General features: G+C 39.9%; 1 protein-coding gene across 1 annotated transcript; it reads right to left on the bottom strand.

Annotated features, from left to right (window-relative positions):
* Window positions 1-1,174: 1,174 nt before the first annotated feature.
* On the bottom strand, window positions 1,175-4,741 carry RGS1 (regulator of G protein signaling 1). Its single transcript, XM_041420065.1, has 5 exons — window positions 4,593-4,741; window positions 4,137-4,220; window positions 3,423-3,484; window positions 2,703-2,866; window positions 1,175-2,041 (listed from the first exon to the last, which is right to left on the bottom strand). The coding sequence occupies exons 1-5, from the start codon at window positions 4,694-4,696 to the stop codon at window positions 1,856-1,858; spliced, it is 600 nt and encodes a 199-aa protein (XP_041275999.1). The 5' UTR covers window positions 4,697-4,741; the 3' UTR covers window positions 1,175-1,855.
* Between the last annotated feature and the right edge of the window lie 8,604 nt (window positions 4,742-13,345).

Below are 13,345 nucleotides of genomic sequence, written 5' to 3'. Positions count from 1 at the left end.
TAAATAAAAATCCTAACTATCCATGCTATGAAATAACGATTTTAGTCAGAAATTTCATATGGGTATGTTTGGCTAAATGATAGCAAAACTGTGAAACCACAGGGGGGAGCAAGGGAAGATTGGGGTCATAATAATTTGAGGGATTTGCAGTCAAAAGAGTAATGTTACTTGAATGCATTGTCTGTTTAGAGGGTAGCTGATATTTCAAAGTTCTGTTTTATCTTCTGTGAGCTTGAAGTTCAGCAAATAGAGACATTTGCTCCATGCAAACTGTGTTAGAGCAAACATGGTGATGCACCTTGTGTGGGAGGCGTTGTTATTCCTACTTCACAGCAATAAGATTTATTCCTAGTGATCCTGAAAAATTAATTAATGTAAGAGTGCAACTGGAGACTGGTTTAGTTAATACAGGAGCATCCAAGTTTTGCAGTCAGACTCTCAGGAGCATGTAACTTAAAAATAATACTGCAAGACTGGGGTCTTTTCTTCTGCATTTATTAGCTTTGAAAGGAAGATGTAATTTCCAATGGCTTCCAGCTACTACAGTGGTGATAGTGGAGGCTGGCACTTTTCTATGTTCCTTCCAGCTGTTTTGCATATGACACAGATTTTGGTTCTCCCCTGGAGGTCCAAAGTCCCCAAGGGTTGGCAATAAGAACATGGTCTGTTCTGGCCAAGAGGTGACGTCGCTGAATTTATAGCTTCTCCCTTTGGTACAGAACAGAGTGGCGCTCACAAAGCTCATGTTATTCTGGAAAAATGGAGAATTTGCATGGGTGAGATAAAATCTTGTGTTGCCAACCATGTGATACCAGTGTCTCATGATGGGAGCTCAAAAAACCAAGGCATTATTTGACTTATTTTCATTATAAGCTCTAATGTCACAAGGTCCCCAACACTGGAGTTTTGGGAGTGCTCTTGTTCTTAGTGACATATTTCAACCGTAATCACAACTTTTCTTTTTTGGGGGTTGTGAGGATGGGTCTGTGTAAGTCAGTATCACCTGGTCCAGGTATCTCAGATTATGATTGTATAAAATGGGCAAAAAGAAAGAGAAGTGGTGAAAGTAAAATCAGTATTTGAATATGGAGATGAGAAATAGTAGCACAGTGAAAAGAATTGTGTGTTTCAATATGCCAGTAATCACAATGGAAAAATCACTTCAACTAAGATACAAAAACACTATAAATCTTTATTTTAAACTGTATTTTAATGAAAAAGTTACTTATTATTTTTCAATAAATTAAGCAGAAAAGATGCTACATACCTGCCTGTTGAATACCAACTTAATAAAAATACAGCTTATACAAATCTTATATAATTTAAACCATATAGATTTTAAGACACATCAATTTAGAATATATTTACATAGCACAACAGCATTGTGGAACTCACACCTATTAACACTTCACAGATTTTTTTAAAAAAGAGATGTCATTGTCTTGGCATTTTCTTGTTATGCCAAAAATTGTCAGTCATCCTGGTTTTTCTTCTGCACTTGATAATCTTTTCCCAATGCTCAGCTCGCAAGTCTTGCGCTTCCTAACAATCAGTAGTACTTTGGGATCTAAGACATGGTTCAGTGTTCATAGTGCAGTTCCAAACCTTGGTTTCCATATCCTGCCTTGACTCCGTGGCGTGTGGGAGGAGGGGATTTTCTCCCTGTGCTGTTCTCACCCTTGTGACAGCCTCACCAGCTTTTATCCTGCATCCTGTTGCCTGTGAAGCTGTTCATATCTCCCTCATACCCCTCCTCCCAAGACAGGGATTTTCCTTGGCAAGATCCAACCACTGTGGAGGATCTCTTCACAGGATATTTGACAGAGTCTACTTGGCTCTTCGTGCCTCAGACACTTTACTTTGAAGTGTTGGTTTCCAGCTGGTTCAAAAGGTTCAGGTAGGATTTGGATTTTAAAAATCTTGGATACGAATCTCTTTCCATAAGTATGTACACTGTTTTCTGGGCTTCATCAAAACTTGTGTGAGTTGGGTCTTGAGCCTTTTTGGCTGTTGCTTCCCTCATCTGATAGTCAATATTGATCTGGAATAGAAAAAAAAAATGAATGTGGTTTAAAACTTAACTTTGAATGTAGTCTCTTTTCTATATCTCTTTGTCAATACATGCATTTTCAGCCTTAGAACTCTGACAGCTCAATGTCAGAACTGTAAATTGGGGGAAATCAAATACCTGTATCCCAGTTAGGCACAAAAGTTGTTGTTCAATATAGAAATGTAGTTTGTTCTGGAGTCAGAATTAATATGGCTCAAATTTGAGGAACAGCCTCCAGTTACTAAAAGAAATCCTGTGTTGAATGTCTCCAGTTTAGATATGATCAACATACAGAACTTTAACTTTTCCAGAAGGTCAGCATATTTTAAAAGACAAGGAATGTTCTGTGGTGCTTCCACTCACAAACACAAAGATTCTCCAAATACTATCAGCAATTCAAGCTGGGCTGGCTCAGCGAAGAGCTTCATGTGCTGAGGCCTTTGCTGAGCTCTGCTGGGGGCTCTCCCAGTACTGGCCTGCTGCCTGTGACTGTGAGATTTGATGATGTTACACTGCAGGTAGCTGTGATTCAAGAAGGGACCTGAAAGTGTATCTGTGTCTTCTTACGCCACTGAGTGAGTGTGTGAGCATCTCAGTGTAGCCACACTTCTCCCTTCTAACTCTGACACACACAGGCTGACTTTATACATACCTGCTTAATGGCATCTGACTGAACAAACTCCTCATAAATCCTCTCTGCTTTGCCATGTAAGTGATCAGATTTGGTTTTCTTGTAATCCTCACAAGCCAGCCAGAACTCAATGTTTTCCTCGCTGAACTCTGACTTCAGGAACTCCCGAAAGACGCCTTGACCACCTAAAGCCAACACAAATAATTAATCTTTTACTGTATGATACTTGTGACCAGGGAGGAGAAAATAAATAGCAGGATTTGTATTGAAATCTGATGTCAAATCTTGCCAAAATACACTGTTCTTCCCTTCTTCAACATACAACAGATATTCTAATATTAAGGCTGATGGGAGTCTTCCTTATTATGTTCAGTGTTTTTACATCTATACTCTGGGTCCTGATCCCATAACAATGGATTCTATTCCTTCCTAAATGGATTGTCTTGGGGTATAAGTGTAGAGAAAATTCCAGATTAAACTGATTATCCAAGGATTGAAGACTGTTTAAAATGAGCTATTTGGGGGTTAATAGCTATACTGAAAATGGAAAAAGACCCCAAAACCCAACTTGGAAGTCAAGCTGTAGCAGTGTCCCAGTTACACTAGAGCTGCAAAAAACTGATGTGCACCTGCCCATTGTCTAACTTGTACGCTAAATTCTACGCTTTGCCTGTTTGGTGAGATTAGATAAAACTTTGTTCTCAGAGTAAGAACTAAGTCATATTGAGGTAACAGACTTACTTTGGCTGGCCAAGAGCTTTTCCAAAGATTGTGACCACTGAATAACTTCCTCTGCAGAAAGCCTAAGGTGACAAGAAAAATAAAAGGCTTTAGGGAAGAAACCATGGGGTTTTGTTTGCATGTCTGAAGGAGACAAAGTTTATAATTTGTCATTATATTCCAGGAATATATGCCAGGAATATATGCCAGGTATTTTACTAAATTTACAGCTTTGTCATAATCTGAGATCCTGGAGACAGCCCACATCAAGAAAAATAATCAGAGATGGAAAAAATATGGAACTATGATGTTATCTTGAATTCTGTTCCCAGGAAAATAGTCTTTTACTCTAACTATGATAAAACTATTTTGTACCTGTACTTCTGTTTCCATATTTTTTAATAAGAATGGTAATACCCTACTCCTCACTTAAGTGAGAAGCGTTTTTTCTTGTAAAACTTGAGAGAACAGCTACAATGTTCCTCTGATAAAAATGGATTTAAGTGAAGTGTCTTCTCCCTCACTGTTTGATGCAAACATATCAAACCACTAATTAAAAATCCTTAACTCCATAAGTAGTTTCTGATTACTGATGTCCACCTCTCTTGTATTTTGGAAATTCTACATGCTTTTGCAATATTTATTGTTCTAGAAGTAGTTTAGAAATGAAGCAATTTACTATGCAGTAATCTGTCTATGATTGTATTTTATAACTCGGTGGGTTTCTGTACTTACATGACATTTCTAGAGCTGGAAGTCTTGATCCCAGATTCAATATGTGGCACCATGCACTTCAAATAACTTTTGAAATCTGCACCACTGAAACAAAGAACAGACATTTTTTAATCCATTAGAATTGCAGTAGCACTTAACTTCTTTTTAAATTTTCTTCAAACTTTCAGAGACAGCTCCATTCTATGACTGAAGTCTGGGAAGTTACATATCCAAGTTATTTTTAAAAAAAGACCGAGGGCCCCCACTGTATCCAAATTCTGCTTTGGATTACTTAAAGTAATCAATTAATTGGTATGCCTCAGCTCAAGGTTTTTTAAATGATTTGCAGTCCTGGGCTTTGAGCAGGTTTTGTTCATTTAGCCTAAACCGCAGCACTAATTCTTAATCTCCAGGATTAGTAGAGTGTTATTTTCATTTCTAATACATTAAGTTTTATACTAAGCTGTATATACTTACAAAGCCTTTTGCTTCTTTTTATGGACTTTGCCTTTTGCAAGCTTGCAATCTTCTTTTCCATTTAATTCAGTCATGTTGTTGTGGGAGAAAAAGAATCCAGGCATTTTCCTTGGCTTAAAGTGAAGCGCCCCTGGCCATGATGATACTCCAGCCCAAGTGACAGCTCCCTGCCTCTGCTGCCACCTTTTATTGCTGCAGGCAGCTCTGGTGTGAGCAGAGCTGTTTATCATGTATCTTCATCACAAACGCTGGAAGTTCCCCTTTCAGTGTTCAGTGACGTGCGTCTTTTTTGAGAAAGAAAACAGACAGCGGTGTCTCGTGGTTGAGGTTATACCAGATGAGGCTGAGTTGCTTTGGGGTTGTTATGTGTCACTGTGTATGTCTGCTACCAAAAAAAAAAATAAAAAACACCAACAAAACCCTCTAGAACTTTGAATTCTTGTCCCTTTCTGATGGGTACTTGCAAATCAAAAGTATATTTTTTTGTTCGATCAACACAGCTGCAAATACTGCTGTTTTTTTCTTGACAAAATTCACTTGTTGCATGTCTGTGTCCTGCAGTTTCATACTTGTCAGTTGGTTAGGTGGGCTCAGCAGAAGACGAGGGGAAGGTACTTTAACATGCCCCAGTAATAAAGTTCTATATGCAACAACCTATTTTCAAGTCCCCTGTTGCTCTTCAAGCTAGAACACTACCTTAGACAGGTTTGTTTGGACAAGCTGTGTGAAAACATTTTGACATGTTTTTTTCAGGAAGGGGTTTTGAAGCAGCAAGAACTTATTTCACTTGGTTTAATTTTTGCAGGTCAGGCTCTTAGGAAGCACAATGCCATGTTTCAGGAATATCTCCCTAATTTTAAGTGACTTGGCATGTATAAATATTAATTAGGTTAGAGCTGTTGTTGTAAACACAGTGTGAATATTACAAGCTGTTTGAGGGAGGTGTGAATTGTTTGTACATACTTAAGCTCCACTGCATAAAAGCAGCCATAGAAATAAAGCAAGATAAAGAATTAAGCATAACTCTCCATCATCTGTCCAGGTGATTTAGATGTTGAAATATTTAATCTGGCCCCTGAGCATCCCAATTTCTGCTAGTTTGCTTGAGTTCTTTTTTAATGTGATATTTCAAAATTGTTGAGCTTTGGGGGGGGCGGGGGGGGGTGTTGTTTGGTGGGTTTTTTTGGGTGTGCAACTTTGATTACTTACGAATAGCTTGTGAGGGATTCATGCAGGGATGCATATGACGGTGATAACTGCTGACACATCCCCGGCTTCCTCAGGAACTGCGGTGTGAAGGGCTGGGAGCCCGAGAGCCGCCTGCAGACAGATGTGCCAGGACAGACAGCCTGGGGCTGGTTTAACCACGGTGGGCTGCCGGTCCACTCAGTGCTGGCAGTGACACAAATGTGTCTGCAGGAAATATTCATCTCCAGGCTACCAGGCGAACAGTGCCCTCTGTGCAGGGGCAGAGTGTTTACTGACTGCTCTTCCCCTCTGAACAGGGCACAAAAGGAAGGAAGGAAGAGATGTTATCAGTGCCGGATTTGTTTTCATATCTAACCTGCTCGTTGTGACGCTCTGCTCCCCTCAGCGTCTCATCCCCTCCCTCAGTTAGGCGCTGTCCTCGGTGGGAGGTTCCATTGCTAGCAAGGTCAGAGGGATGATGCATCCAAACCTTTCTCAGAGGAGGGCAACAAAAGGGTAAAAAACATCAGGGAAAATAATTTCCCATCTCATCTCCCAGAGCTCTGTAGTCTCAGGCTAAAAGTAGGGCAATGTCATGAACTTACAGCAGCTGGTAATTATAAGTAATCCACCAGTGAATTTCTGTGAGAGTGAGGGTACAGGATGGCTTGCTTTTTTTGTACCTGTTATCAATTATGGGCTGTTGACAGTTCATTTACAAGATGAGGAATGTCTTTTCTCAATTTTAAAATTAAATTACTGTCTTTAAGTTCGGGATTTGTTAAACATATCGATGCATGCAACAGGTGTTGAGTCAGACCTTCCTGTAGAAAGGAATTCTCATGCTACTGAGTCTCTCTGCACTTCACCTTCTTGCAATAAATATTGTCTAATAAGGAAAAAACAGCATTCTTGTCATTTACATCAGGGTAATGCTCCTCTCCCACAGCATTTGAATTGCTTTCTGGGTCATACAATACTTGAATTGTTTTCCAGGTACTTTATTTGGTGGAGGAGGCCAGTGGTAGTATGGGATAACTCTTAGGTGACTTGTTGCTTGCAGAGATACCGTACCACTGGACCCTAGGGGAGGTGATAACCTTTGCTTTGCAGTCTTGATGCTACTGGACTCAAATACAGTCAAAAGTGAAGTAGGAATAGGTTGAATACTATACTGTGAATGAGGAAAAAGTTGTGCCTGCCAAGCAGACCACCTGGAATTAGCTGATGTCCTTATGTTCTGCTCTTCTCATATCCCGAATTAATAGTGCTCTTAACACACTGGGGAGTCCTTTCCAGTATTCCACATCACTAAACCCCAATCTCTGCATTGCTACTTGTGCTCCTTATCCCTGGTCAAATTTATTAAAAAAAAAAAAAAAATCAGTGCTGCATCTCTGGTTCACCCCAGTCCAGATCTATTTGTAAACTTGTGTAATAATTCATGCAAGAGGGTACATGTAGAAACGTACAAATGTAGAAAGAAGACTGGGAGTTGTGTCTGCTTTGGAGAAAGGATGAACATTTGGCACATAAACACCTAGCTTAGGGTCCTAGAAAGTGTAAAGACAATGTAAAGCCCCAATATCCTCCCGTCTTCCTGTAAACACTGCTCAAACTCTGCAAAACCAAAGCCTACTGCATCAGACATACCAGTGTGGGACTATGACTATCAGTCCCTTTTTTCCTATATTGTGGACAAATCCTTTCTTCCTCTGAGTAACTTTGATCTTCAGGCATCCTTTTTTTTTTCTCAATGGAATATTTCACTGACTCTGATTCACTCTTTCTATGCAAGCCTACTCATCTTTAAGGTTTTACTTGTAAAGCCCAGTGCAAATTTTCCAATCTCAACAATGGGAAAAACTGTGTACGAGACTTAGGTACGTGTACAACTGAAGTGAGAGGGAAAAGAGGAACTGTAAGATTCATAGGGCAGGCAAGAATATTTTTTTAGTTGCTGGAGCAACATTCTACTTCTACAGACCACAGAAAAACCAGGGAGAGACCTGCATGGAGTTTCCTAAGTGAAAAATTCTTTGCTAACTCTAACTTTGGTTATTGTAAGCAGTTCTGCTTTATGAAAGAGTTGGACTAGGTGGATTAGATGCATTAGATGTTGACTCCCTACAGTTTTCATGATTCTACTGTCCTGAATACTCGGACTTTATGTTTCTAGTGACAAAAGTGATGCTTATTTGAACTTTAAAAATACGATGCTTCAAACCCATATGCATTCATCCATGTTGAATATTGGGTCACTATCCTTGTTTCCTGTAAACAAAAATGTCTGGTGGGATTTAACATGATACTATAAGGAATAGTCATGTTCTGACACAGCAGAAAGCTCTTCACATAACTTCTTCACTCCTAATTTTCTGGATTTCTTTCGGTTTCATCCCGGGATGCTTGGTAACAGACCTGCCTTTTTCATCTCCCACAAACTTCATCTACGAATATACTTTTCCCTATTTCATGCATGATAGCCAATTGCTGCTTGAAATACTACCTCACTTTAAAACTGTTCTCTTTTCCTGTTGTTGCAGGAAATTGCAAAAATATTTTAAGCCTTACAGTTTTAGGGTTTATTAGAATAATCCCATTATTTGAGACAAAACCCTCTTTGTCTTCAGGCTGGCATTGTCTTAGTTGATTCTGTCCAGTAAAAGGACAAAGGAAAACTTCTTGCAGGAGCAGCACCATAACTGGCTGTCACCAGCTGGTGTCTACTCTTTTCCAGATTTCTGGTAGGTTTGTGATGAGTAATTACTCCAATTTTAGGTGCACAGAAGGTGCTTACAAATGCATCATTTTCTATTCTTTCTGGAGACCACTTGGTAGAGTTTAAGTGAAAGAATTCTGAGAAAATTTCCAGGGTTACCACACTGGACAGGTTCAGTTAAAGCAAAGAGGACAAAAAGTTCTGTAAACTCCAAGTCCCATTTGCTGGTCAAAATTATTTCTAGCTTCTGCTTTTGACTTCTTCTTTTCTGTTTCTTTTTGGTCACTCTTGTCTGGCCTTACCCTCACTCATTCTCCACTTCAGCCCCACTTTGTTTCTGAGTGTTCTGTTTTGGCTTAGGCAAGTTGTTGTCTTCCACGTGTGGCCAATTTTCAGCTTTGCTGCACTCTTGCTGTTGAGCATAAACTTCCCTGGAGTTAATCTGGCTACATCTGTGCTGAGCTCGAGTGCCCAGTCAGGCAGTGGTGCCCCACTGCAGAACTCCTCTTGCCCACAGTCACATAGCTGAGCGTTAGCTTGGCTGTGAAAACAAGTGATTTCTCTGAAATGCGTCTGTCTCTTATGTGACCTAAAGAAATCAACTACTGATAATCCATCTCTCTAGCACTTAAGGGAAATAGAAACTACTTTCTGTGGGAGAGGAAATAGTCTGCATTAGAAAACAAAAGGGTGGTGGGTGCTTTTGAGCTGCAATGACATTATTTTGAAGTGTTAACATTTTTTCTCATAATATGTAATCAGTCTATAACAGAGTAATGGTAGCCATCATGAATTATTTTTAGAATTAATTTCTGCTACAAGCAAAAGTTTTCTGGAAAGAAATCCTGAAGCCACCAAGATCAAAATCTTGCTGCTGGTTTTAGTGGACTCATTTTTGATGTTGGACTGATTTGACTGAGAATTGTGTCTTTTTGAAGGCTGTTTGTTAGGGAGTTTTTTTGAAGTTAAGATGTTCCCCATGTTAGCTTTTGTTCCTGATTAATTCAGTGAGTTCTTATTTTGCAGCCAGTAAGGCATGAGTAGGGCTGAATGGTATCAGACTCCTCAAAATACAGAAGAAGTTCTGGATTTGAAAAATAAGTGGACCCTAATGCTAACCTGCATCAAGGAATACCACAAGCTAAACTTTGATTAATGATCCACCACCTGAGAGAGTCTTGTGGCATTGGGTCTGTGAGAGATCTGACTCTGAATGACAAGGGACCAGAGCTTTCCTGAAATCTGTTTTTAGCTCTTTCACTTCCTCACTATAAAATGGCAATGCAGGAACGTTCCTGCAAAATTCCAGTTCAGCCCAAAATTGCCCCATCTGTCTCTGAAGTATCTGCAGAATGTTTTTAGGGGACTTTTTTTTTTTTTTTGGTAGGGTTTCCCATAGCTTCTGAGGGAACCTTGTGGAGTGTTGGGGTTTTTTTTGTACCGAGACAGTGAAGAAGAAACCTGGCAGGAGCCAAGTCACTGCAGAGAGCACACAATTATGTTTTCCCTGGTTTATGGTTTTATGAATCACATGGGGATTAAAATACAGTCTAGTCCCTCCATCCGTTCTTGTAGGCCTACTGGCCCTGTAAAGAGATGACAGCAGGTCTTTGCATTGTCTGTCTCAACCTCTAAATGTCTCCATGGGTGCTGTGTTCCCAGCTTTTGTGACTTTAGTTGTGTCCCTGACCTCTCTGACTGCTTCACATGGCTGTTGTAAGTCACAATTACCTACTGAAAGCCTTTGATTTGAAACTTTGTTGAACAAAATTGTCCTTATGGTTATTATTTTCTCTATGGCATCTTTGCAAACTTTCATGAATTGACTTTACAGAAAAATATTATCAATATTTTATGATATATATTGTTGGCATTAAGGGTTGTGTTGCTGTGTTTATATGACAGTCAGTGCAAGGAGTTAGATGTGTATTTCCTCACCATACTAAAGCACATTTCACTGACATGCATATCCAGTAATTCCCTCTTTTTTACGACCATTTCTTAATTAGACTGTAGCAAGCTTACACAGTTTATCAGAAACCTGATCCTTTTCTTTCCGGGGTTTTCTATCTGAAATAAATTAACTGTTGAATTTCTGTGAAATCAGGGGACTTTTGGTTCTCAGCCATACTGGCTGACACCTGGATGAAGAAAGAAAAAAAAGAGAAAAATCTGCAGTAGTGACTTCTGGGTGCTGAGGGCGACGCTTCCTGTGTCTGCTGTTGGGCAGGGCAGGAAGCGTTCGTCGCTCACCATCTGGGAAATGCACACGTTTCTCATTATCTCCTCACGTTTTCAAGAGTCCCACACTTCACTGAACCAGCACTTGTTTCTCATGTGTTATTAAGCAAAACAGCCTGAGAGCAGGGCCTGTGGCACTGGGGTGTGAAGCAGTTTGCTGAGTTTCCCCTGTCAGCATGGAAATGTGATATGTGAGCAAAATACAAGCTTAGCTTTCAAAGCTTGAAGGTTTCAGTTTCATCTGGGTCTTAATGGAGAAAAAACAGATGTGTTTTCTCTCTGAGATGGTAAAATTATGTATCGTTCAGTGTTATAATAACAAGCAATTTGATTGAACACAGCAAGTTGAAACTCAAGGTATCAATTTAAAAATGTTTTTAAGAACTTTTAAACAGTGTAAATATTACTTGAAGCTTTTAGTGGAGTTATGCTGATAAAGAATTCTCTGAAGAATTGCACTTTTAAGTGTCTGTTTTATACTTGGTGTTATGAATTTCCTGGTTGAATTTTCACTTTAGTGCCTGCCCACATATGGCCCTCTTTAACAAGAAAAAATACCATCACAAGGCTGCGTTCATACAAAGATTGCCCTTTTACTGAAAACCATTTGAGACACAAAGAGGATCTGTCCTGACACTCAGGAGAACAAGCAGATGTATCAGGAGACTATCTTAGCTAAGCAAGGAACTCATGATGGTGCTCAGACACAAATTTAAAAAAACACCACAAGAAAAAAAAAACCACACAACACAAAAAACTCCACCCAACAACAACACCAAAAAACCCCCAAAACAAAAAAACACCCCAAACAAAAAAATCCTACTCAAACACCAACCAAAAAACCCGACAGCATACAGGAAGTGTAAGAATGGATATGCTAAATAGAAGGGAATTAGAAGCATTGTCCAGATCATGGGTATACAGAAAATCATCTTCCCCCTTCTGGGCAGTGGAGCAGGCAGCCTGCAGTGCTGGGTTGTCTCCATCCTTGAAGATTTTCCAGACCAAACTGGTTAAAGCTGTGAGCAATATGATCTAAGGTCATAGCTGATCCTGCTTAAAGCAGGGGCGGGTTGGACTAGAAACCCCTTCATTTTGTTCCCAACGTGATTTATCCTGAGCTTCTATGTATAACTAGTGAATAATGACTAGAATATAGAAGTCTAATTCAGTTAGAACTACTTGAGAAAGAATGGTAATTGTAGAAATTAATGCAGGTTTCCAGCTTGACTTTTTTTGGATGAGAGCTACACACTGGAAGTGCAACATTCAAATCACCATTTCTTCCGTCTGCCTATGAAAATACTTGCCGGGTATATAGGTGAAGTAGCAGAAAGTTACTTCAAGAAATGGGAAAACTGAGGATAGGTATGAGGTCTCAATTTAAATCTATAAAGATTTAAAAGCTACATGTTTTCCATTATGATCTCTGAGAATTAGCTCTTCTTGTGATGAACCAGGAAAGGAAGAGAGTTTAGCTGTATTTCCTGTCATTTACTTTGAATCTCACCTGCTTAATTTCAGTTCTATGGAACTGGAATGTTTGCAACAGAAAGACTTGAATTTCCTTACATTTATTGTATTTGCAGTTTTCTGTTATGTCACAGTGACAGACCCTATCCATCCTACTGGTGAACCTCCCTCCCTTCCACATATGACTTGCACCTGACACCCCCTGAAACACTGGGACATCTGCCGACGCTCAAGCTCAGGCTGGGCAGAGCTCTGAGGTACCTGGTCCAGTTGAGGGTGTCCCTGCTTATGGCAGGGAGCTGGACCAGGTGGCCTTTCAAGGCCCCTTCCACCCCAAACCACTTTAGGATTTTATGCAATGCCTGTGCTGGACTGGTGAGCTGCTGGCACCTCCGTGCATTTGGGGACATTGCAGCAGCTAGCTTGTATTTCCTGGGAAGAACGGGGACAAAGGATTGTTATTAAAATGCAAGTCTACTGTAGCTCTTTGAAAACAGAACTCCTCCTGGATCATACACCATTTAGTTAAAGACAGTTATTAGTAAGAAGCAAATGTTTGTTTGTGTTTGTCAAACAAACAAATGTGTGGCAAGACAAATGTTCCTGAATGTATTCACCCATGTCACTAGTGCCTGTGCTTGGCACCTGAGTTCAAGAATGAGTGAATGCTTAACTATTAAAAGCCTTTAGTGTCTGAGTTTTATTGAGAGTAGCCTGATCCTTCACACACCTTCTCCTGGCAGGGTTAGGAACAGAGTTTATGTATGTGCCCACAGTTTTGCTGAAATAAATATATGCGCTTTGTGTCCCTCTATAAAGTACATGGGAAATGACTCTGCTCTGATTTACATCTAAATTGCAGGTCATGGGCCCTTGTAATTTAGAACTACTGCTCAGTTCCTTGTTAATTATCTATCTGGAAGCCCACAGACCTTGGCTGACAAGAGTACTTGTCAAGAATATAACCTTTGTGCAAAAGAGGAGTTGTCATATACTCAGAATGGATTTTCCTAATATGTGTCATTATGAAAAACCAAACTCCCATGTCCCACCAGTTCCTCACCTGTGGTGAAAACTCCTTATTTCAGCCTTGTTTCTCTGACCTCCACAGACAATTAAAACTGCCATT

Source organism: Onychostruthus taczanowskii, unplaced genomic scaffold (genome assembly GCF_017590055.1).
Source record: "Onychostruthus taczanowskii isolate IOZ18803 unplaced genomic scaffold, ASM1759005v1 scaffold63, whole genome shotgun sequence".
NCBI classification, from domain to species: Eukaryota; Metazoa; Chordata; class Aves; order Passeriformes; family Passeridae; genus Onychostruthus; species Onychostruthus taczanowskii.
This window is presented reverse-complemented; position numbering and strand designations above follow the sequence as displayed.

Excerpts from the sequence above, each read along its gene's own strand:
- RGS1 (XM_041420065.1), bottom strand. The coding sequence starts at position 4,696 with ATGCCTGGATTCTTTTTCTCCCACAACAACATGACTGAATTAAATGGA. Across the intron at positions 4,221-4,592 it reads AAAAAGAAGCAAAAGGCTTT|TGGTGCAGATTTCAAAAGTT; the intron begins GTAAGTATATAC and ends TCTTTGTTTCAG. Across the intron at positions 2,042-2,702 it reads AGTCAGATGCCATTAAGCAG|ATCAATATTGACTATCAGAT; the intron begins GTATGTATAAAG and ends TTTCTATTCCAG.